The sequence below is a fragment of the Mus pahari genome, chromosome 13, assembly GCF_900095145.1.
Source record: "Mus pahari chromosome 13, PAHARI_EIJ_v1.1, whole genome shotgun sequence".
Lineage (NCBI taxonomy): Eukaryota > Metazoa > Chordata > Mammalia > Rodentia > Muridae > Mus > Mus pahari.
In genome coordinates, this window is record NC_034602.1 from 81,711,275 (window position 1) to 81,737,199 (window position 25,925).

A 25,925-nucleotide genomic window follows, 5' to 3' on the forward strand; every position below is an offset into this window, starting at 1 on the left:
TGACATTGTGTTGAGAAGCAAGGATTGCAATAATATAAAGTTCTAATCACTCCTTTTTGTCCACTTAGTGAGAAAATTGCCTTAAGGCTGCAGTTCCAGAATCCCTCCTTTCCCCTGAGGCTGAAAAGTGAATGCCTCTTTCCTTCAGGTCGTCCAGGAACACTGTCAGGTCGGGGCCAGGATTTGGCCAGGATTTGCCGAAGGCGGCTGATGTGTGTTGACACATTTAATTAATCTAAGAGGACATTTTGCTGATTACATTAAAAAGGAGCACTTTATGGCCAGTGCATCTTGAGTTTTCCCTTCTCCTCTTGATAATCATGTCTGCACTCAATCACACCGCCAGAGACAGGGCTCCATTCTCTGTTCCAGAGCTCTGAGACCCAGCAGGTGAACCAAGGTTATGGGAGACTTATGTGTGATCCGGAGCTGAAGGCTCAGAACCTTCAGCACATCCCAGCTTCACGTTGGAGCTTCCCCGTTGGACTGATAATGTTGTTTCGGTGTCCTTTCCCCTGCTTTGTGCATATGAGGAGCCCATATCTTGACTTGAAATATCACTGTGAATCACTAAAAGTCATTGCTTTGAGTCACGTTTAAAATATCGAAAATGTGAGCTGTGAATTTCAAAAACTATTAAGTCTTTGTTATCTTGACTTTGTTATCTTATGTTATCTCTGCTCTGCAGAGAAGAGGGAAGGGGCGAAAGTGGGGAAGAGGAGGGGAAGAGAGACAGAGACAGAGACAGAGACAGAGACAATGCAGAAGGTTTGGCAAAGACACTTAGCCATATCTCTAACCGAGAGTTGGAAGGAATCTAAACACTAGGCCCATGTAAACTAGGTTAAAACCCTGGCTCTCCCATTTTACGTTGTGACCTTAAATAAGATGTTTAGGAGCCTAAATGCTGTGTCTGCCAAGTGCAGGAAACTACAATGTCTAGGAGAGGAGGGTGCAGGGAGTGTTAATGAGAGACTAAATAGAGCCTCTTATCTTGGGCCTGGCACAAGATAGCATTTAGCAAGTTTAGTGGTGATTGTTATCAAAGCAATGTTTTGAAATATATAAATCTTTTTAAATATTAAATCCACTAATGTATTTTTCTCTAAGTAATACACTTTACAGATTGACTTAGGAGAGAGTGAGTTTTTATCCTTGCGGTGTATAAAGTAGCCATGGGCAGACTCACAGGTACTGGCTATCTAAGGGTTAAAAATGTCTCCTTCCCCTACACCCCCATACTAGTGATCAAACTCAGGGCCATGTGTGCCAGGCATGTGTTCTGCCAGTAAGCTGTATCTTCAGCTTTTTCTTTTTACTTTTTATTTTGAGGCAGAGTTTCTCTAAGTTGTTCAACGTGTTACCCTCCTGCCACAGCCTTCTGAGTTGTGGGGAGAGCAGCCTTGCACCGCTAGGCCTGGCTGTGAGAAAATACCCCTATCTGTAAGTTCAAGCCCCACTTCTACTGAATCCTTCATACTGAATTTAGAGGCCGTTCTAAGGAAGTGTTTCCTAGATCATCCAGAGAAAGAATTATGGCATTTATAGTGAAATTTCCGGTCATGTTGCCATTCCGGTCATGTTGACCGGATATCCGGTTGGTCATGTTGCCTTTCCAGTCATGTTGACAGGATATCCGGTCGGTCATGTTGCCCTCCCCGCTTTTTAACCCGGCTTTGATTTTTCTCTTGTGGTTATATAGGTGAGACAGGTATTGGCAAATCCACATTGATGGACACTTTATTCAACACCAAGTTTGAAAGTGACCCAGCTACTCACAATGAGCCAGGCGTCCGGTTAAAAGCCAGAAGTTATGAACTCCAGGAAAGCAATGTACGGCTGAAGCTAACTATCGTTGACACAGTGGGATTTGGAGACCAGATTAATAAAGATGACAGGTATGTCCTAACATTTTTATAGCTATAGAAATGGGTTAGGAGTTAGGAAGCTCTGTCTCAAGAAGGCTCCATCCCAGGTATATTCAGAGGCCTTGAATACTTTGGGTGCAGAATTACCAAATCATGTGTGAATAGCAACTAGGAAGGTTAGTTGAGCCTAATGAGGAATTTAGCCCAATTGGTGCATTAAAATTTCCTCTACAGAGACAGGATTACCTAATTATGTCATTTATGCTATAAAATCCTGTGTGTGTATGGGAAAATAACTCTTTTCTTTTTCTTTTTTTAAAAGATTTATTTATTTTATGTATATGAGTGCACTGTAGATGTTTACAGACACATCAGAAGAGAGCATCGGATCCCTTTACAGATGGTTGTGAGCTACCATGTGGTTGCTGGGAATTGAACTTAGGATCTTCGGAAGAGCAGTCAGTGCTCTTAACCACTGAGCAATCTCTCCAGCCCCAGAAGATAACTCTTAATTAAAAAAGTAAAATATCTTAAAAGCATTTTGGCACAGTAGTTTTTGAATACAGATTGAGGTTGCCCGATACCAGTGGATTCTTGTGTAATCGTAAAATCTGGCTCCAATCCATCACATAAGCTGGAAGCTATATTGTAGAATACTATAGTTAGTTTTCATTTTGTGAAACACATGGCCCACAGCACATGAATGTGGCTCTTCACAGGAAGTGGCTGCTTGCCTCTCCTTGAGGGAAGCTGTTAATTCTTAAAGCTTGCCAGAGTGTAATGTGTCTCTTACCTCAGCTCTCAGGGTCACCCCCTCGCTCCTCTCAAGGTCAGTGGACCCGTTCTTCAGTCTTAACTTTGGATGTCTTGACTGTTGAAGATAGGCCATTTATTCTCAGTCTGGTATCTGAACCTCTAGTCCATAAGCCCCCCGCGTTTGTTTCCCTGTAGTCTAAAGGAAATGGGTCTCTTTGCAGTTTGGCCAAACCAAGGGCAGAAAACCTAAATTCTACCACAATGCCTTATGGTAGCCTTATAACTTAGAGAAAACCTCAAGGCCAAGGCTGGTAGAGTTCATGGTCCTTCCTGGGGTGGGAGGCAGACAAGGAGACTCAGCTCCTGGATACCTCCCTTGTCTTCACTAGTAGCAGGCTGCCTGCATCCTTATTCTGGAAGCCTGGGAGACTTCCAAGAGTTATTCTCTTACAAAGAGATTTAAGAAGGTTAAAGCCATCTCAGGCCCCCAAATGATTCTAGACACCTTTTTGGATAATGACAGCATTATGGGACTGCCTCTTTCCTTAGAGCAGAAATCAGTCGTGGGATGTTTTGCTTATTGACAGCGTCGGTGCGAGAATTTTCAAAAATCCTTTCCTTAAAATGATGTGTGTGTTTCTGTAGTCATATTCTGTAAGAGGAGTTTGAAACCTTTTTATGTAAGAATGTGTGTCATCCAAGTTCGTTTTAACAGTGTCTGTTAGACAGAAGTCCCATAGTTCACGGTGGAGATATGTCATTCATTTGTTAGTTGAGTGCTAAGGTCTGTTCTAGCTGTGGAGTACTTTAAACACTCAAGTAGCCCGTGGTTGTCCTGTGGTAAACGGGCAATCGTTACCTTTAGTGGAAAGGGTTTAATTGCATACAAAGTGGGGCCATCTGTACCAAGCTCTGACTGTCCTGTGACTTTCAATGCCAAGGTACGATAGGGAGGTTACACCCGAAGGCCCTTTTAATGCCAAATGGAACAAATGAGAAGTCCCCAGGGATCAGGAGAAGGGCACAGGTGCATTGTGGGAGCTGGAGCACTAGTGACAGGAGCTTCTGTTCCCTGTGCTTTCGGGGACTGTGCACACAGAGCAAAGCTTGTCTCTCGGCTCTTTGCTGGCTAGATTACTTCTGGGAGTTAGGGAATGTGATGTTTATGCATTCCCTGCCTGGATTCTTGGCTCCCCATGGACCTGAGAACCAGGCGCCATCTAACCTCTTGCTGCTGGAGCCCCATTGCCTTTCCGGCTTCCAGTCATTGCCTCAGCCTGCCTTTGGCTTCTCGTTCACCTTGCTCCTGACAGAATTCTCCTCAGGCTGGTGGGTTTTCACCGGCTAGCAACAAGCTGCAAGCCGGCTGAGCGAGCACAGTGCAGATCCTCGTATCTGCATCTCGAGTCCTCTTTAAGAAATTATCTGACTCATTTGGGTCAAATAATAGTTTCCAAGGAGACTCAAAAGAGAGGAAGTGTGATATTAACCTAACCTAGATACCAAATATTTTTTTTCCTCTTTAATTTCTTCACAACTCTTGTGTAACCTCTTTGAATGGCCTTCAGAGCTCTAGACCTATACCTCAAAAGGCAATGTTGGCAGTTGACCATAAAATGAAATGACTGACCTAAAATTAGCAGCTGGACAGCCTCTGTTTCCATCAAGATATTGGAAGTGCAGTACGCATTTTTGCATCAGTGTATAACCATATAGGAAGGGGTATGCTTGCTCTCAAGGCCAGGATTATCTCTTGCTGCTATGAGGCAGGCTGCTCTGCCATAGTTTTGGCACATCAAGAATGTCCCAGTGTGTTTATAGATTTGGGACGTATCGGCATTCTTGAGACGTTATCTGCCTCTGACCTGGCCAGCTAGAAGGAGACAGGAAGAGGGGTCTGGGAGAGTTTCCTGTTATGTTTAAGTCTTGTTTAAGGGCTTCCTTGCTCTTTCTGCCCCCATGGATGAGGGTAAGGGGCAAGGACCAGCGGAGCCTTGCTGCTTCACTAGAACCAGAATAGTTTACTCCACCTTTGGGAGGTGCCATGAACTTTAAGGTCACCAGCCTGAAAGTCATGGGTATTCTATTCTCACTGTGCAAGAATGATCAGAGAAGAAAATGGTTTAGGATAGCTTTCCCTGGGACATCTGGCTTTTAATGTAATTTTTAATGTCTAGAGGTACAGGAATAAAGTGAGCAGCAGAAGGAATGCCCCCTCAAAGGGAATTTCGTTAAAGCCGCTTGGTTCTCCCCAGCTCCTGCAGCCTGGAGAACTGGGGTCCCTTCTTAGCCCTGAAAGTAACTGACGGTAGTTACGTTAGGTGTAAGCTTTATCTCTCTGGCTGACTGCAGAAGTGAAGGGGTTGAGGGACCTTGGAACTTTTTTCAAGGATACAGGGATGAAGAGCTGTCTGGCCTCTGGTTTCCCCTGAGGAAGCTGTTTCTTTGTTTCTTTCCCATAATGAAACTTTAGCCTAAGGAAATAGGTCTCCAAGAGAACAAGTCTTTTGTTTGTTTATAATGATGTAATTTCTCCTCCCTCCTTCCCCCCTACACCCCCCTCAGGTCCTTTCTCTTCCTCCTGAACTTTACTTAAAAACAAACAAACAAACAAACAAAACCCCCAAAAACCCAAAATGCATACCACTTTCCTTTTATTGATGAGTATTTATTTTGTTAGTGATGTCACATATACTCAGTGCAGGAGAAGGAAAGAGATACTCGGGTTGAGCTCGGGGCTGCTGGCCCCGGGGTTGACTAGGTGGGGCTCTGTAGACGAGCAAGTGGAAATATTTGACAAACTCTTGAGTGCACCCAGAGAGACTGGGGTGGGACTAGAGGTTTAAAGTAGTGTGTCATTGAAGAAATGCTAAAGGAAATTCAGAGTAAATGTGGTTTTCCGGGAAACCATGGTGGGGGTTGGGGAGAAGGTAAAGGTTAGGCAGGACCTTGGAAGAAGCAGCAAAGGAGGCCTGGGGTACAAAGAAAACAAAGGACTCAAAACCCAATTCTGAAAGGGTCCCGGCCATGCCCTGCCTCCCCCGAGCATGGACACTCATCAAGCATAAGAGGCAAGAGAGGGAATCAGAGGAGAGCAGAAACCGGCTTGGACTGCCCATTAGAGGAGGCAGAGACAGCCCTGACTCAGAAACAAGGAGACAAGGGCACACTGGGGGTGGCTTTTCCTCCCAAAGGGATAAGAAGTTGCCGGGGAGAGCCTAAACCCCCAACCTGCCCCAGTGTCAGGAAACCCCAAGGCTCACCCCCAGACGTGATCAGTGGACCTCTGTGGGCTACCTACTTCCTCACAGGGTGGGACTCAGCATTAGACAAGAAGGAACTGAGAAGGGTGTGGAGGTCTTGGGTCTCTCCCTCCTCTTTTTAAAAAAGCCACCGTCCTTGGAATTACTGCATTCTGTGTTTATGATGTTTTGAAGTAATTTGCAGTATACACTTTACATCAGCTAGCTCATTCACCCGTCACTCTAGCTCTCCCATTCATTTTAGTCTCTTGTAGCCCAGGCTTGTCTGGAACTCCTGTAGCTGAGGCTGGCCTTGTCTGCCTGCCCTTTCTTCTCCCTGCCTCCGAGTACTGGGACCAGGGTCCAGTACCAGGGTCTATTCACGGTATTGTTTTTGCACCTGACTTATGCATGGGGAAACGGAAGCCCGACGACTTTGGCGACCTGTCCAAGGCCATGGAGCAAGTTACTTGGTGACTAGAATGCTTACTTTGGGTCTCAGGCACTTTGGCCTAAATCCATGATTCTCCTACGCAACTATCTCAAAATAACAAGCACGAGTATTGTTATATAATCTGTGCCTATATTTCGAAATTGAGAAACAAAGAATCTTATCAGTCACTATCTATCGCATGAGAATTCTTCAATTCTCATTTTAACTTGGAGGCAGATTCCACTTTTTTTTTTTAAATACCTGTAGAGCGAATGTTTACATTCCACTAGCGGATAATGATCATATAATCGGAGAAACAAGTGAGCAGTTATTTAGTAGCTCCATGTAGGAATGCATGCTTGTGGTCCCAGTACTTGGAAGCTGAGGCAGGAATGCTACAAGTTTGAAGCTGGCAAGAGAGCAAGTTCAAGGCTAGCTACACATCAGGACTCTGCCTTAAAACACCTAAAGAGGCTGGGGTGATAGCACACTCAAGATTAAACCATACATCAAAGAGCCAAGTGTGGTGATACAAGCCTGTAATTCCATCTCTGGGGAGGCAGAGGCTGGAGGATCCTGGACCTCAGTGACTAGCTAACCTGGCCTACTTGCCAAGTCCCAAACGAGTAGGAGGTTCTGTCACACCCCCCACCCCCCAAAAAAGGAAATGACTCTTGAGGGACAATGTCTGAGGCTGACCTCTAGCCTCCATGTACAGACAGACACACAGACAAGCAGAGACATACCAACACACAGTCATACTTGTCCTGTTTCATCGTGCCCCGCCCCCAGCCTCTTCTCCCCCTCCTATCCTAAACCATACAAAACCAGTTTGCTGATTGTTTCAGTCTTCTTGGTCAGGACTCTGCTCTCTGCCACTCTCCTCAGGACATCCACTGCCAACCTTATTGTATGGATTTGTAATGCCCCGTTGGGGCTTTCAGTTGATTTATGGCTCTGGGATCTGGGTATTCAAAGACTTTTATTTTCATACAACTGAATGGTTTACCAGAGAGTATTTTTCGGGGGACCTTGTGTTTCTAATGGATCTGTCTTTCTCTTTGCTGCTAAAATGGAGACCCTCTGATCGGGTTCCCTGGAGACTGAATGTGTTAATGCCTTTTCCCACTGTAAGCACCACTGCTTACTTCCTGGAGGATGTGTTCCTGATAGCTGTTACTGACTTTCCTAGCCAGTTAATAGAATAGTTATCCAAAACAGAGTTAGCTATGACTTGGGGAGGAGGAGGAGGAAGAGGAAGAGGGGCAGGAGGGCACACAGTTTATGGCTAACCGACAAAATTACGTATATTGGGAAGAATGTTAAATCACAGTTGCGCAGCATCTTCAGTGTCTTGATGAACTTCACGGAAGTGCGGAAAGCTCAGCCTGCTTTCTTTCTTTCTTTCTTTCTTTCTTTCTTTCTTTCTTTCTTTCTTTCTTTCTTTCTTTCTTTCTTTCTCTCTCTCTCTCTCTCTCTCTCTCTCTCTCTCTCTCTCTCTGTATGTGTGTGCATGTATGTGTGTGTGTTTGTGCGTGCACACACGCCAAGGACTAGGGAAAGCTCCTGGGGTCAGCGATGCCCCATTCTGAAATCAGAAACTGATTTCATTCCGTGTGCCAGTGCCAAGCAGGCATTAGAAGCTGTCAGAACCACTTTACTGAGATCCCTCATCTCTTAGAGGTTCTAGCTAAAGGACATTGTAAGCAGAGGCTAGGAGCCAGCAAGGACTGAGGTCTCGGGGCCAGCATAAGTGATTCTGTGCTTCTTGTGCAGAGAAGAGGAGTAACGGCAGGAACGGGAAAGAACTTGGGTCCTAGCTCCTAGGGCAGAGTATCACGTGTAATGTTCAGTGAAAGGCTGCACCAACTTTGCAAGAGCTTTGAGACTGAAACAAAGTTGAAGATGTGTTTTTAAAATGTCCTTCTGCATTCCAGCTATAAGCCTATAGTGGAATACATTGATGCCCAGTTTGAGGCCTACTTGCAAGAGGAATTGAAAATTAAACGTTCTCTCTTCAACTACCATGACACAAGGATTCACGCCTGCCTTTACTTTATCGCCCCCACGGGACATTCACTGAAGTCCCTGGACCTGGTCACCATGAAGAAGCTGGACAGCAAGGTACGGGGTGTGGTCCCACCCACTCTCCTTCACACCTCCCTTTCTCTAAGGCATAGCTTATTTGCTGTAATGCATGTAGCTGGGTTACTGTTATTGCTTTCTTTTGTCCTGGATTACAGAGCCATGAAGTTTGGCCACATAAGTGCCTAAAAACCTCTTCTGGATGTTAGGCAGAACACACAAAACCACACCTAGTTCTTAAATGGAGACTAAGATATAAACGTGACAGTTATTTGCCCTCCTGGGGACTAAAAAGAGCTGGCTTTAATTTGAAGTTTAGAGTTGGATCAGGTTCTAACGTTTTCCTGCCTGAAGATACGAAGCCTTTTAGATTTTAAAAATACACGTGTCTTCCCAGAAAATGAAGCCTGTATTTCATTTTTGGCCTGTCATGTTTGTAGTCTGTATCTTTATAGCTCTCGAAGGAAGGCGCTGTTCAGTGTGATAAAATCTCATGTCCAGTCTTATAATTAATTCAGTTTTCTGTTTTGAAATGAACAGAAAACAATATTGTTCTGAAATACATGATGCAAAGGGGCATCAAGAATGACCACAAGCTAAGCCGTCGTCCTTTCTCCTGGACTAATTCCCTTTGACAGCGCAGTCTTATTGGATGATCAGAGCCCCTAGGGTGTGTTATTGGGTACATACACCACCCGCCAAATACTGTTTAAAAGTTCCTTTCTCTTTAGAGAAGTAAAACATAAAGAGAATGTTCAGCAATCAGCCTGTCCCTCAGGCTGCTTTCTGGACTAGCCAGGGTCTTTGGGTTTCTAGCATCCTCGTGCAAAGTGCTTTACAGAAAGATACTCTACTGGCCTTAAAGCATTTATCATTATCATCATCATCATCATCAATTACTACTACTACTACCATTACTACTACCACCACTACTACAACTACCAGTGGACTCTGCAAGGATAATAGACATTCTTCCTTACCCTGTTCAGTTATCTGAACTTTGATTCTTGGGGGCTTTGCTCTGGTGGTGGCAGATCCCATGTGGGGAGGGCTGCTCTGCTTCTGCTATGTCTGCTACACTTCTAAGGCTAAGCATCCATTTGTTAGAGGCATTCTAAAGAAAGGTGGGGCTTGTAGCTTTCTGTTTGAGAGTTGAAAGGAAAAGGAGAAAACTAGAAGCTGAACAAATGCATCCAACACAGACAAACTGAAAGGCCCAACTGCAAAGCAGGTTGAACGATGAGATGAGTTGATTATGATATTGCCCGAGAGCTGGGTAGCATTGTCCATTGCTATTTATCCAGCTTCATTTGTAAAGATAGAGGGAAGTGTTAAGCAGTTATGGTCTTACAAGAGTGTAAGTACCTGCCCCTGTGAGGGTTTGATGTCTCTGTCAGTACCTGATCAGTTTGGCCAAGAAACCATGACTGGCTGTTGTCTTTGATACCATCTCAGTCCGGAGTTTGCACACAAGGTTGTCATAAAGGACAGGAGGGGCCCTGCCTGTGAGCTTCTGATCAAGTCCTAGTCTGTTGTCAGGGATACTCCCTTTAACCAGAGGAAGCCCCGAGCCCATGAGGTTCGGGAGGGTCTGAGAGATGTGTTGAACACAAACATGCTTGTCAGCAGTATCTCTTGTTCTTGTTTGTCATAGAGTTCTGACTTGGCCCATGGAAAAGCAAAGCAAAAAATTCAAATGTGACTGAAAACTCTGAAGTGCCGGGAGCTCCTGAGCTGGGAAGAGTAGTCTCTGGTAGTCTAGATCCCAGATATCCAGAGCACCTCACTAAAACCTCCGTGCCTACGAGGGAGAAGGAGACAGCTCATCTTAAACTGTGAATTAAAAAAAAAAAAAGTTGTATCTGTAGTCCCAGCACTCAGGAGGGAGACAGGAGAATCAGGAGCTCCAACCAACTTTAGCACAGTTTGTTTGAGGCCAGCTGGGTCAGATGTCTTGAAAAGTCGAGCCAGCGGTGTCCTTCCCACCTTGGGTCTTTGTTCCTGCATACCCAGATGTCCTGAGCTCTTATTCTGGGATGCCTACCATTAAGGTCAAACTCTGAATGCACCCCTATTTTTATGACTGATGCTCTGGAAATGAGCCATCAGTTTTTGAGCCAGGTTCTCATGGAGCCCATGTCAGCTTCAGACTTACTGAGGACCTGAGCATGGCCTTGAACTCTTCATCTTCCTGACTCTCTCTCCTTAGTGCTGGGATTCCGGTGTGTGCCACCATGCTCAAGACGAGCCTTGCTTTCAATGTGGGAACTTTTTATGAGATGAAAGCGTCATTTGATAAAAACTGATTTTCAAAAGAATTAACGATGCTTGAGTGTGAAAATTTTAAAAATGGGTAATTTAAAATTATTTTTATTTTATTTTTGGCTTAATACTGAATCTCTCCCCAGAATTTCCAGGTCATCACAATAAAGAAAAGTTGATGCAGCGTAGCCCTGATAATGCCCCGCTTTGACCAGGGCTGCATGGGCACACAGGAATCAAGCCCCTAAAAGGAGTGGCTGTTTATTCAAAGAGTGGACTAACTTCCTTGCTGTCACTGTTTGTCACGGAGTCAAAACATTTCCTTTTACTCCATAAAGTGGGAGGTGGCGCAGGAGAGGAAATTACAAATGAGTGTCAGTGTGGGATGTGAGGAAGTCAGAGGGGCGCTGAGAGGATTGAGTCTGAATTTCTCATCCAGGAGGAAGTCTGATTGTCAGCATCGCCTGCACCTTACAACGTTGCCTTGTGGCTCATCTGCACCTCACAATGTTGCCTTGTGGCTCATCTGCACCTCACAATGCTGCCTTGTGGCTCTCCTTTCATCCCGGCACATTTTCATTGTCTAGCTCTCCTTCTCCCCGTGGGATTGTGTGAACGTGGGCATGTTTGCTTGCTTTGCAGGTGAACATCATCCCGATCATCGCTAAAGCCGACACCATCGCCAAGAATGAATTGCACAAATTCAAGAGTAAGATCATGAGTGAACTAGTTAGCAACGGAGTCCAGATATATCAGTTCCCCACAGATGAGGAGACAGTGGCCGAGATTAATGCAACGATGAGTGTAAGTCCTCAGCCCAACGCGGACCAGAGGGAGGCCTTCCAGCAAGCTTGTGTGGTGCTAGCACAGGGGAGGGGCTGGGGAAGCCTGCACAGAGGTCCTCAGTAAGACTTCCAGTCACCTAACTGGCCTGTGCCTCAGTTTTCCTCACTGTCAAGTGGGAAAAGAAGGCAGGATTATTTCAGCTTTCTGCCCATTCTGATTTTTATGGGGAATCTTCTAGGACTGTGATACAAATACATCATCTTATCCAAAGAAGGGAGCCTCTTACTTGGTCGGCGTAGGCAGAACTATGGCTGCCTGCCTCCCGTTTGCCTTAGAGCTGCCCTCCCTTGGTGCCTTTCCACTGCCTTTTCCTGAATCTGAAGGTAAACAAAAAATGAAGGATGCAATCCGCAGCAGAGAGGTAGCCATCAGGAGATAAATGAACTGCTCTCCGGGCCTTCATTGGCTTCATGACCAGGTCTCATCTAGCCCAAACTGGCCAGTGCTGGCTTTCAACTCTTGATCCTCCTGCCTCAGCCTCCTGGGTGCTCGGATGATAGGCATAAATCACCATGCCTGGGCCAGTTGCTTCTTTTTCCAACCATAATTTAGCTACCTAATTCTGGGAGTTTTAAGTATTTTAAAAATTTTTTGGTGGACAAAATAAATGTTTTTCAAAAGTGTATATCACAGTACTTTGCTCATTAACCCTTACCTGTGTGGAGCTGTGGAAGCCCCGAGTGAGTGTGTGAGGGCATGTGTATTGTTTGACGTGGGGATGGCACTATCAAAGCCTCAGACCCACAGGAACAGCATTGCTGTTGCTGCGCGCGCGCGCGCGCACACACACACACACACACACATATACACACACTCCGCCATGAGGCTCAGAGGAATGGAACGCTTTTCTCTAGTCCTAGTGTGAATCCGACAGTGGGTACAAGTGTGAGTGTACCAATAGCAACTGTAGCTTCTCTCATGAGGGTTACTCTTCACCTACAGAGACCTCCTACTAGCTAGACCCTCCCCTGTGCTGCACATAATTAGCTCACTGAGGTTCCAGGCCTTGTGTGGTAATAGGTGTGGCTCCAACAGTGTGCGGTCTACCTGACCCTACCTCTCTGTGTTAGGGTTTCCATTGCTGTGAAGAGACACCATGACCAAGGCAACTTTTATAAAGGACAACATTTAATTGGGGCTGGCTTACAGGTTCAGAGGGTTGGTCCATTATCATGGCAGAAAGCATAGCAGGGTCCAGGAAGGCATGGCACTGGAAGAGCTGAGAGTTCTACCTCTTGATCCACCTGCAGCCAGGAGAGGACTGTCTTCAGGCAACTAGGAGGAGGGTCTCAAAGCCCACCCCCCAAAGTGACACGCTTCCACCAATAAGGCCACACCTACTCCAACAAGGCCATACCTCCTAATAGTGCCACTCCCTGGGCCAAGCATATTCAAACCACCACAGGCTGTCTGTCTGTGTCTTAGCTTGATTCTCTCCTTGCCCCAGTTAGAACAAGATGCCAGGTCATGTTGAACATGGTTCCAACTTTATAATTTTCTTCCTTCCTTTCTGCTTTCTTGTCATACATATGCGTGCACACATGCACATATGCTCACACACATTTATATCTAGGGTCACAAACATGAAGAAGCATGGTATCCTTGGTTTCTTTACCCATCATCTTGCTACATACCCCTGTCCCTTTTGATCTATTTCTTCCCATTGACAGGACCCCTACCAATTTCATGTCATATATACTTACTGATTACTAAAGCTAAGCTTGCCAGTTGCTCCTGTCACATTGAGTGGGAACTGTTTTCTAGGTCGATGTGTCACGTTGTCTAGAAAGATCCCTTTCTCCTTACTTTCAGGGAATGGCATATGCCTTTAGTCCCAGCACTTGGGAGGCAGAGGCAGGCACATGTCTACAAATGTGTGGCAAGTCTGGCCTATATAGCAAATTCCAGGCTATGTAGTCCTGCCCTGTCTGATTTTGATTATGAGTACGGGTGTGTATCTGTATGCGAATATGTGCACGTGAGAGCAGAGGCTTTGGCTCTGGAGTGAGTTGCCCCAAAGCGGGAGTGCTGGGGGCGGCACTTTGGTCCTCTGTAGGAGCAGTGCGCTCATCATAACTGCCGTGCCAGGGTCCCCTGGACTAGGAAATTCAGATATCTGTGCATCACACAAAATGCCATGCCCACCTGCAACCTGAGCTGTGGACTCTGCCTAATTATCTTGAAAACATTGTCTCCCTTCTCCACAGTGGACAGGAAACCATAAACAATAATTCTCAAAGCAGCTCTAAAGATCTCCTTACTTGTGTGTGCTGATAGAAAGCAGTTAGCGTCCTCCTCCACACTCAGGACGTAGTCATAACTACCAGATGACCCAGTGTGGAAGGGGCCGTTGTCTTGGACACCATACCATCTCTGCTCCAGCCTAGCTGGGGTGCGAGGATCGAGCCAGGCTTCTGGACTACAGTAAATTTCTGACTTGAGGTTTGGGCACTGATGAGCTTTTCTGTCTGAAATAGTTCTGTAGCGGGGGCCTCCACTCAGCTCTGTTCTCACCTGGTATGTGCAAGGCCTCGGGTCCCGCCCCAGCACTGCAGATCCAGGAAGTAAGCAGCTGTGTTCGGTAGAAATAACATGATCTCACCAATGCGATGCTTCCGTAGCAGGTCTTTGGAATCCAGTGTATACGTTTAATGACCCTCCAACCTCAAGCCAGATTTCACATTCATCAGTAACAAATGATCTTCATTTACACGTCATGAAATTTTAGTCAAGAGGCAGATCCAAGTATGTTATTCCTGACATGCTTTAGAGGATTTTTAATATGTAGACAGTCACCTACGATAATTTTTCTTAAAACTTGCATTACCGCCATAAAGCTGTTCTCCTTTCTTGAGATTTGATTTGAGCTCAAAGCTAAATAAAATGCAAAAGCCAACTAATCAAAAAATTTAATATTTAATGGGAAGATACTTTCCATTGCTTTCATTTTAAAATTGAATGTGAATCAATTAAAAGGAAATGACATTTAAAAATGAGCATCTTGATCCCACAAGCCTAACCCTAACCCTTAACCCTTAACCCTAACCCTAACCCTTGACCCCTGACGTCTGACCCCTGACCCTAACCCCTGACCCCTAACTCTTAACCCTAACCCCTAACCCTTAACCCTAACACTAACCCCTAACCTTAACCCTAGCCCCTAACCCCTAACCCTTAACCCTGTGTGTGTATATGAAGATTTTCTAATTTTTAAATTAATTTATTTATACCCTCAGTCCACCTTACAGAGTTCCTCCTTCCATCCTCGCTTTACCTCTGAGAGGGCAGCCCCCACCCCCATTACCCCTCACCCTGGTACATCAAGTCTCTGCAAGATTAGGTGCATCCATTCCCACTGAGGCCAGACATGGCAGCCCTCTGCTACATATGTGCCAGGGGCCTTGGGCCAGCCTCTGTGTGCTCTGAGCCACCAATCAGAGATTTACTTATTTTTATTTTACGTGTGTGGGCATTTTGTCTGCATGTGTATCTGTGTACCATGTGCCTGCAGTGCCCACAGAGGCCAGAGGGGGCATCATATCTTCTGGAACTGGAGTTATAATGGTTGTGGGTGCTGGGAATTGAACCTCAGCTCCCTGGAAGTGCAGCCAATGTTCTTAAGCACTGACCCATGTCTCCTGTCCTCCACAAGCCATGTTTTAAGTACCCTATGGATGCAGAGTGTCACAGTGTCAGTTGTGACAGATGATAATGCAGGTCAAGCTCAGGTTGCTCCTCAAATCTAGCTTGTATTTGGCTAGAATACAAGATTGTGGAGGCTATGATTCATGAAGGACATCCGCCAGACCATAGTCCCTCCTGGCTGTCCTTCATGTTACCCCCTTTTCTCTTGCCTCTGAGGAAGGAGACCCCTCTCTGATGGGTTCAGGAGCTCTGTTTGGTGTCATGTGATAACCATTTACCTCTTTGTCACCCTGCAGGTCCATCTCCCATTCGCAGTGGTCGGCAGTACTGAAGAGGTCAAGATAGGCAACAAGATGGCGAAGGCCAGGCAGTACCCTTGGGGTGTGGTGCAGGGTACGTCCTGTCACGGGAGAGGGACGCAATGCCAGTGCCCATGATGAAGATAATGACAGTCACATTTCTTCCCTGCCCCACGATGTGGCAGGAGGTGTCAACATGGGGCATGCAGGAATGTGTGAGGCTGTCTGCCCCACTTCCCCCTCCCCTACCCCCCCATTGCTTCCTGCAACCCCCCCCTCCCATGCTTAGCCACTGTGGATATGAGGAAGAAAGAAATGGTCATCAGTGGGTCAGGTAGACAGACTGAGAAGCAGCTACAAGCCTCGAGCTAGAGGCGGGCCCTCAAGATGGGCTCTTGAGGAAATTAGTAAAATTAGGAAACGGTTCTTCACAAAGAGTAGCCCGCAGCACCCGTCTCATCAGCAGAGCATCAGCTGGGAGGGTTTGCATCTCTCTCATCTCTGGGAAAGTTGTCTTTCCAAGGAAATGCTATTGCAGCAGAAATCTGGTCGTTAGGAAGAATGGTGGTATTTAAACACTGCCCTGCTGGGCTGGGACAGCATGGAGTGGTAGCCCTGGGTCTGACCTTTGACCTTGGAGCCAGATATTGTTTGTTATCCAGATGTTAGACCATCAGCTGCATCCCAAACCCAGACTCTGCCTCTGCAGGAGAAGAGTCACTATTTGGCAGGCAGAATGATTTAAAGCTAAAGGAAAGATTGTGGAGCCCCTCCCTCCACACCATCTTTCTGCCACCCTCGCCCACCCGGGCTTCCTTGAGAATGGAGGGAGGAGCCATCAAGACATCCTCTATGCTTTCAGGATCTTAGATCTCAAGAGGGGTGGTGATACCCCTTCTGGAGCGTCACCCTGCTTCTCAGTGACGCCACGACTGATGGCCTTCCTCCCCTTTGCCTATTTTTCTTGTAGTTGAGAACGAAAACCACTGTGATTTTGTGAAGCTGCGGGAGATGCTGATCCGAGTGAACATGGAGGACCTGCGAGAGCAGACGCACACTCGCCACTATGAGTTGTATCGGCGCTGTAAGCTTGAGGAGATGGGCTTCAAGGACACCGACCCCGACAGCAAGCCCTTCAGGTATGAGTGTACACAGCAGACCGGTGACTTGGGCAGCAGTGTGTCTGCACCTTGGAAAGAGTTGCTGGAGAGCAACTATGTCTCTATGAGGCTTTGTTATCTAGCTTGGCTAAAGGTGGGGTTAATCATTAGGTGTTAGGATAACCACTTTGCGTATATGGGTATTTTATCTACATATACACCTGTATGTCAGAAGAGGGCATCAGATCCCATTACAGATGATTGTGAGCGACCATGTGGTTGTTGGGAATTGAACTCAGGACCTCAGGAAGAGTAGCCAATGCTCTTAACCATCTTAGTTAGGTGATGTTGTGGATGTTGGCATTGCTGCCCACGTTTACAAGTATTAGCATTCAAAGTGTAAGCAACCTGCCTAAAGTCCTAGCAGTTAAGGAAAGGAGGCTATTCTGAATCCTTGCCTCCTTGGGCCCTGAGCCCTAGCTCCTGACTATGTTTGTGGGGTTTAGTGCCTGACCCACATCCTCACAGGCTGCAGCTGCTGACTGACATTTGCCCCCATTCATTTGTCTCAAACAGGTTTAAATTCCTAAAACTCTTAGATTTTCAAGTACTTTTTCATTACAAAGTGTGCAAGGGTGTCTGCGTGTCTGCGTTTGTGTGTCTATGTGCACAAGTGTCTGCCCACAGAGGCCAGAAGAGGGAGTCAGATCTGGTGCTGGGATTACAGGTGAGCCACCTGACGACTGTGCTGGGGACCAGACTTGGGTCCCGTGGAAGGGCAACCAGCAGTGTGACCACAGAGCTGTCTCTCCAGCCCTCAGGTTCTCTTGTTACCTCACTGGTGTACAGCTCTGACGGTGGGTAGGAAAGGAAAAAGCCTAGGAAATGTATATGATTTCCCACATCACAGATGGATGGACACACAAAATGTGCAGAGGAGAAAGGTAATTGTGGCTAGAGAGGTGACTAAGTGGTTAAGAGAACTGGCTGCTCTTACAGAGGACCTGGGTTTGATTCCCAGTGTCCACATGGTGCCTCAAGGCCGGCTTCAGTTCTCTTCTGGCCTCTTTGGTCACCAGGCACACGTGTGGTGCATAGGCATACATTCAGGCAAAACACCCATACACATAAAAATAAATCTTAAAAAACTTTGAAAGGGGTGGAGGGGCTAGAGTGATGGCTCTTGGATTAAGAGTGCTGACTGCTCTTCCAACGTCCTGAGTTCAATTCTCGGCAACCACACGGTGGCTCACAACCATCTGTAATGGGATCTGATGCTCTCTTCTGATGTGTCTGAAGACAGCTACAGTGTACTCATATACATAAAATAAATAAATCTTAAAAAGAAACCAAAAACAACACTTTAAAAGTAGGCTCAGGGCAGGGGATAGGTAAGTTGGGGCATCGATCAGGATGTAAAATGTAAAATGAATAAATTAATTAATGCGGGGGGGGGGGAAGGTAGGCTCAGCACCCTAGCAATTGCTCTCCTTTCACAACCCCCCTATCCCCATGGTGGAGAAAGTTTAGGTTGAATGGAAGGATAACTCTGAGTCACTATGGAAGGTTGCCACCTCCTGGTAGAGGAAGGGATTGTCCAGTTTGAGCCCAAGCCGGTTCTTAAATAGGAATCTCAGTTGAGCCAATGTGAGGTTTGTCTGGACTCTGAGTCTCTTCTGATTAAAGCCACAGTGCCTTTGAACAACCTGTTTTCCATCTTTTTTTTGGCTATCCCTAGGACATACTCTGAAATCTACAAGCCATAGAACTGATGGCTGGCCAAAGAACCTAAGGCTGTCTGTCAGTGCTCAGTGAGGCAGTCTCCTCCTGGCTCTGAATGGCCCTTTGGTGGAGGAGTTCTCTCTTGGTATCACTTTGGAGAAAGTTCAGTACTTTCTGGGCTGAAAGTCCTGGTACACTATGTACTCCCATAGTCATGTCCGTGTTTGGCGAGAACAAATGCAGATCTCACACAAAGGACTTCTATCCAAGAGGTTAACTTCTAACCTACTTAGTATCATTTCATTAAGTCCTGCAGGCTTGTGAAACTATCTCCAACCAGATAGGATGGCTCTGTGAAGGTGTAGCAAGTCCATCTGCTTGCAATGAGTTTCCCAGATGATAACCCCATAAAGTAAGCCCCACTCTAGGGTTATTAAGTCTGATTAATTGTTTTGTTTTTTAATAGAGTATTTGTTTCCATGTGCAAATGTGGACCAACAAAGCTTTTGTGAAGTTGAATGCGTTGGCCAGGACGAGTGCTGAGGAGCGCTGACTAAGGAACCCGAGTTCAAGTCCTGACCCTGACACTACTCATGTCCTTAACCCCTCGGGGTGAGATCAGGGAAGAAATTAGACTTTGCAAGAGGACTGTCTTTAGCGGTTCAGATCTGTTGCCCCTATAGTCTCGTCACAGCTTTCTCTATAAATGCCTTGGTTCTGAGACAGTTGAGTGCGACATTCAGTATGAAACTCAGGCTCTTGAGTTCTGCAGAAGGGCAGAGTACAGGACTCAAAATGAAAATCAGACTCCTCCCCACACCACTGGAAACTGTACCGTGGCCTGAGCCATGGTGGGTTTCTACCCCAAAGCCCCGGCTTTAGAAGGTGGCCTTCTCGCCAAGCCTGTTTGCCCTTTGGAGGGTAGTGGGAGATGAGGGAGCGGGTGCTTTTCTCAAATGATGCCTGACTCAATTGCACAATCTTATCCCGTGGAGGTGAGTGTCACTGTGCCTGAAACCCTGTGCAGGGGACTGGAGAGCTGTGCCTACCAAGGTCAGCCAGTTGCTGAGACCAGGATTACAGCTCTGTCTGACTCCAGCTCCTGTCATTTCACCCGTGATGCCAGACTGGCCTGCTTGTGCACAGAACCTGGCTGATGAGCTGTAGGCCTTTGGCATCATCACACTATGCTTTTGGACGTGTTTGTCTCTGTCATGTTGGCATAAATAAGAATGAAACTCTTGATTTGAGCATCAGTGTGGTCAGCAGCAGTTGAGCTTTTTGTTTTGGAACCAGAGAGGGAGAAGTGGTGTGAACTAGGAATGTACGATGCCGTCTTATGCCCTGTCTTGCTTTGTGGACTCTTAATAGTCTTCAGGAGACCTACGAAGCAAAGAGGAACGAGTTCCTGGGAGAGCTGCAGAAGAAAGAGGAGGAGATGAGACAGATGTTCGTCATGAGGGTGAAGGAAAAAGAGGCGGAGCTCAAGGAGGCAGAAAAAGAGGTGAGCTGTCTGCCCTTCAGGAGCTGAAACTGGCATTTTCTCAGCACGTTGCGGTTAATGAGACTTCACAGTGGTACAGAGTGGTTCCCCTTCCCTGATACCACAAGAGCAGCTTCCCCACCAGGCAAGGAGTGCTGGCAAATATTCTTGTCCCCATTTAGCAGATGGTAAACTGAGGGCCATAAAGCTGAGTGATTTTTGCAGTAGACAAGGCTAAAACCAGATCTTAGGTCTCTAGCTGATCACGTGGTCTTTTCAGCTCCGAGTTTCCTCAGTCTTCAAATGTGAGATTTAGGGTTCAGCCAACTACACAAGCTAACCAGTGGAGGCATTTTGCATTATGGTCTCACCCATACCCCATGCTTGAGCCCACTGCCCTCATTTCAGCGTATTTCCTGCTATGATCTCCTCTCACTCCACCCGGGTCTCCCCACCCAGGCCAGCCGCACACTTCCTTGTGGCTCACTACTCTGCAGAATAATGTTTGCAACTTACTTTAGTTTTTTTTTTTTTTTTTTTTTTTTGGTTTGTCGAGACAGGGTTTCTCTATGTAGCCCTGGCTGTCCTGGAACTCACTCTGTAGACCAGGCTGGCCTTGAACTCAGAAATCTACCTGCCTCTGCCTCCTGAGTGCTGGGATTCAATGTATGCGCCACCATGCATGGCTTTACTTTAGTAAAGACTGAGGAAACTTGGGAGCACTGACTGCTCTTCCCCAGGACCTGTCTTCAGTCCCCTGTACCCACATGAGGGCTTGCAACCATCTGTAACTCCAGGGGATCCGATGCCCTCTCCTGCCCTCTGTGGCTACCAGACACAGTGACATACATGGAGGCAAAACATATACACATTGAAAATAAATATTTTTTAACGAAGCTAGTAGAACGCAGAGGCCATTTACACAAAGTGCTTAAAACAGTTGTGCGGCAGAGAAAAGAAAATTGAGTATTATTGGCTGACCTTAACCAAGTTGTGATGAGATAAAATTCAGAATGTGGCAATCCGTTGTCCACCCCAACCCCTTTCTGTCCTTGTTTCTGATTACTTTGTTGTTTGGTTCAGAAGCCATAGCCGCACACCTGCGTGGTAGACCTTCTCCTGCTGAGCTGTGCCCATGCTTAGGGTTTTTGTTTGCCAAAAGCTAATAATTATTCATCTTATTATTTAAACAGTGTGTTTAGCTAAACTTATATGTACGCATATGTATAAAAAGAGAGGGAATAATATCTGCATATGAACACTGAATTATCTAAGGCCCAGAAACAAGAATCCACTTTTGTTTCCGGGGTGACTTTGTTATTAGGCTTATGGTTAATTTTTGCCTTCTTTATGCTTAAAAAAAAATATGTCACTTAAAATTGTGTGTGTGTATGTGTGTGTGTAGGTCAGAAGACAACTTGCAAAAATCAGTTTTCTCTCCTACCATGTAGGTTTTGGAGATCCAACTTGGGTCAGGGTTGGCAGCAAACACCTTTTCCTTCTAAGCCATCTTTATGCTTTCAAAAATAGCGTACCTTATTTCAGTGTATAGTAGTGTATGCTGTTAGTCCTAGCACTCAGGAGGCAGAGGCAGACAGATCTCTGAGTTTGAAGCCAGCCTGGTCTAATGAGTTCAGTGATAGCCAGGGCCTCAGAATCAGAAAACCAAAAAAAAAAAAAAAAAAAAAAAAAAAAAATTAAATAAGTACCTTATTGTCACTAAGTATGCCCAAGGGGGTTCATCCCTGATGAACTCAAGTGACAGAAAATGCTTAGGGCCCAGCATCCGCACCTTCCTCCTCTGTAAGCCATCCAGATACGTCAGACTTGACTTAGTCACTGTCCTGTCGCTGTGTAGAGACACCATGACCATGGCAACTCTTACATCAGACAACATTTAATCGAGGGCTGCCTTACCATTCAGAGGTTTAGCCCATTGTCCTTAGGGAGGGGAGCATGGTGGCAGGCAGGCAGCAGACAGGGTGGTGAAGCAGGTGAGACTTCTACATGCGAATCTGCAGGCAGCAGGAGGGGAGAGCCACAGGGCCTGGAAGCCATCCCCAGGGACACTTCCTTCAACAAGGCCACACCTCCTAGTCCTTGTCATGTAGTGCCATGATGACCCCCTAATGACTGAGAATTCAAATCTATGTGCCTGTGGGGGCCATTGCTTTTCTAACCAGCACAACGCAAGCACAGCTATGGGCTGCGTGCGTGCTCTGATTCTGCGCCGGTTCACGCGGATTTTTCATTCCTTTCGCCACGCCCATTTTCCTTTCTCCCTCCCAGCTTCATGAGAAGTTCGACCTCCTGAAGCGGACTCACCAAGAGGAGAAGAAGAAGGTGGAAGACAAGAAGAAGGAGCTTGAGGAGGAGGTGAGCAACTTCCAGAAGAAGAAGGCAGCGNCTCAGCTCTTGCAATCCCAGGCCCAGCAGTCTGGGGCCCAGCAAACCAAGAAGGACAAGGATAAGAAAAAGTAAGCAAGTGTCGCCCGCCTCCTGGGGACCGCTAACAATCTCCTTCCTCTTGCATGTCTACCTTTTCCTACTTACAGACTGGAAACTGGTCGTCGCCAGAAAAATAGGAGCAAGTATTTTTCTCTACAGTGCAGGGAAGATGACAGAGGTTTTAGAGGTCTTTTTTTTTTTAAAGGGTACAAAGGATTAACTTATAAGCGGCACTATGGTGACCAAGCAATCAGGATAGTGGTGGCCTGTGAGCTTCCATGACAGCTTCTGTAGCAATACCAGGAGACGCAGAGAAGCCAGGCGGGTTCTCGTAGTGCCTCTGCAGGCTTTCTCGAGACTCCTGGTAAAATCATTTTAAAATCGCAGTTGCTCACGTGGGTTCTCTGTTCTGTTAGAGACAGTATGGCGAGCCAGCTACTGAATTTTATAATCCAAACAGCAGCTAGTGGGTGCTGGTTTTTCTGGAGGATTATTGAATTGTGAAGTTCAATCACAGTGCCCACCCATTGAGCCCAGCCCTAGCCACCCTCATGCGGCCCCTGCGCCCCACGCAGAACGGTTCCCATACAGTCTTGGTTTCGAGTGCCAAAGGGCTAGATGCTCTCGGGTCGTCCCTTCCTGTGGCACCCCAGCAGCAGTTGTCCGAACTAGCGGGAACATGCCCTTCCTTGAACTCCTGTGGTTTGGAGCTATCCATTGAATCACTTACAGAGCAGAGGAGGCAGTGCTATGACAGTAGCTGTGGGCTTGATGGGTCCGGTGCTAAGGAAGCCCTTGGAAAACTTTTTCCATGGCCCAATAACTATGGGATGCCCCAGGATGCCACCCTCCTCTCTAGAACCTGCTGAGCTCATGTAGCTATATGGGCAACCCTGGAGCCCTCTTGAGGGTTTTTGTTCTTCGTCCTTGGAGGTTAAGGTGCTGGGAAAAAAGCTGCCAGCTGAGGAACAACAGAAATGGAAGGACTGAGGCAAGCAAGGGATCTCCTTTGAAAACCGTAGCCCTTAGGATTGAGTCTCTATCCAATCCTGGATGAGACCAAGAGCTGGCAAGCCACCCCAGTGCTGTGGTCACTTAATCCTGGCTCACATGCATTGGGCTTGCTCCTAAGGCACTGCAGTGTGCCTGTAGCCTGTGCACCACTGTGGGGACATTGAAAGACTAGTGGAGCATGCTCTGCACACACTGCTTTTGCAAGCTCTGAGGCAGTAGGAAACGTGTCCAGAGAGCTAGGGAGCAGGAAACTGGTATAAGCAATACCAGGCATAGCCCACATAGATAACGTATGGCTTTAATTAGGGTTGCTGTAGATCCAAGTTATCATAGGAGTCCAGCAGTCCGAACTTAATGAGTTAATTCTGAGAGAAATAGCTGCCTCAGTGATCTAGTTCAATACAGTTCTTTGTTGCTCTGTGCGTTGGAAAAGCTAATACTGAGAAAGGTGTCTCTGCATGGCAAGCCAGAGTTGAAGCCATTTGGCCTTGAACCCTGATCAAAAGCTCTTATCTGAGAAAAAGCACAGAAGTGTTTGTGTTTGTGTGTGTGTGTGTGGGTGTGTGTGTGTGTGTGTGTGTGTGAGAGAGAGAGAGAGAGAGAGAGAGAGAGAGAATGGAGAATGTCTAAGAGAAAGGCTGCTTAGGAAGTCAAAAGGGTAGGCTTTCCCACCCTAAAGCTCTAAAGTAGGTAGAGGTACAAGTTTTAAACTAAAAATGTTTATAGAAGACCAGCAATGTTACAAAAAACATTTCATGTATACTGAATGTGCCTTTTAGCAATAAAAATTCCAAGAACTGATCATTATTGTCCCTCCGTCAGAAGCCTCCGTTCAGTAACGGACATCTTTTGCTCTGGAACAAGCTACCCTATTCTCTTCTCATCCTAGGCTTTACCAATGTATAATGCTTTTAAAGTTTACATCATGTCTGTGTTAAAAATCTATTTTAGCTTTATTTATATATTCTCACGTATTGCTGATGGTGTTAGACTTGGTTCACAATAATCACCAGGCTCAGCGACTGACAGTATTTTTCGTGTCAGTTGGTTCTTACCTTTTCCATAGTTCTGCTTGTGTAATGAAAATGAAGGTTAGTTGGAGGCCTGACTTGTTTTTTTAAAAAACAAAACAAAGCAAAAACAAAAAAAGTCAAAAAAGAAAAAAAAAAAGTCACCCCTTTTATTATCAGTGGAAGGTTTTGGCTAGAGAGGACCACAGAAAGACAGTAACCAGGGCAACCAAGAAAGAGGACGGTTCTTCCTCCTGGTCATAGCTGCAGCAGGTGCAGATGTTACCCCACGGCTCTCAGGAGCTGGCTGTGCTGAGCAGAAAGCATCCGAGGGGGGTCTTCCATCAGCTGTGCACCTCTCGGCCAGTCTTCATCCACTTTCTAATAGTTTTAAACTCTTTTTTTTTTTTTTCTAACAATGCACTCTCTTTTTTTTTTTTTTTTTTTTTTTAACATAGGTAAGGCTTTATACCTCCCCTTGACCTGTAAATGGCATGAAATTATATAACATTTCCTAAGTTTACAAAGTAGGACTAACCTTGGCACTGCCATTAGCTGTACCCGACCTTCTGCCATCTCTGGCCACCAAGCCACTTCCCTCGTCTGGGGCTGCACTGCTGTGGTAGGACTGCCTGAGGACAAGTTTTCTAGCAGACAGTGTCCCTCCCTCTCCTGAAAACGATTTACATGGTCGCCAGGCGGCATTTGCTGGGGCACGTGTGACCCCAGTGATGACTTTCAGTGCCACCCACATCCTAAACTGGCACGTGACACCTGGTCGGCAGCCAGCTGCTCACCTGTTTTGTTTTTTTGATTTTTTTTTTTTTGTTGGTGGTTTGGTTTTGCTAAGTAATAAAGTTGCATGGTTTGGAGTTGCCCAAAACCAGCTGTGCAGATCCCAGGTTTGGCATTGCTTTGGTGCTAAGAGGGGAAAGCCCTTGGCGTTGTGGTGGTAGCTCTAACAGTGTTCTTTTTCAGCCTCCCCAGCTAGACCAGTAGCATGTTGTCCACCCACTAGATTTCAGTTTGCAAGCTACTTTAGAAGTCTTTCTTCTTCAAGTCATCCGCACCAAGATCCCCACTATATGTTTATTCTCTGACTCCTCCTCCCATGGCCCAGAAGTGGAAGATGATGTTTCTGTTCAGCCCCAGTGGGCTCTCCACTCCTTGCAGATGATAGTTTTATGCTATTTGAGAAAACAAACCAGACAGTGGATCCTTCCACTGGACCGTGCCTTGGTTTCAAGGTCACTCGTGAATATAAATTCCACGCAAAAGGAAACTCAGCCACGTGCTGGCTATTCAGGGCTCATGGTTCGCTTTGCTCTACCCTGAAGACTACGTGGGTTTTTCTTTTAATTTCTCTCAGTCTCATAATCATTGCATGAGCATTCGCCACCGCCGAATGCTGGCGCCGGTGCTCCTGGTTTTCCTTTTCATTTAATTTGTTATCATTTCTAACTTTTTTGTTTTGTTTTTTTAACTTGCAGTGCAAGCTTCGCATAAGGCCTGGCAAGCCAAGGACGCCCCCCCGCATTCACCTGCTTTGGCAGTAGTAGCGTACCTCTGTCATCTGTGTCCTGTTTGATTCGTTGTTTCAGCCTTTCCCCCAAATATCAGTAACTTAGCTCATTTTACTGAATGTTGTCAGGTGGTGGAAAACCATAGCACAAGTGGATGGCATCAGCAAGCGCGTGCGCGGCTGGACTTTG

At 46.3% G+C, this 25,925-nt stretch overlaps 1 protein-coding gene across 3 annotated transcripts in view; it reads left to right on the forward strand.

Annotated features, from left to right (window-relative positions):
* Septin11 (septin 11) overlaps positions 1-25,925 on the forward strand; it is an 89,189-nt gene that overhangs the window by 53,223 nt on the left and 10,041 nt on the right. For 2 of the 3 annotated variants that reach the window (XM_029545152.1, XM_029545151.1), the window contains exons 3-9: positions 1,703-1,898; positions 8,237-8,423; positions 11,289-11,450; positions 15,434-15,530; positions 16,407-16,575; positions 19,630-19,762; positions 22,031-22,218. In XM_029545152.1, the coding sequence (XP_029401012.1) occupies positions 1,703-1,898; positions 8,237-8,423; positions 11,289-11,450; positions 15,434-15,530; positions 16,407-16,575; positions 19,630-19,762; positions 22,031-22,218 (1,132 nt within the window). Of the gene's footprint in view, positions 1-1,702; positions 1,899-8,236; positions 8,424-11,288; positions 11,451-15,433; positions 15,531-16,406; positions 16,576-19,629; positions 19,763-22,030; positions 22,219-25,703; positions 25,920-25,925 lie in introns of those variants that run through there. The other variant, XM_021210970.2, reaches the window with a different exon arrangement.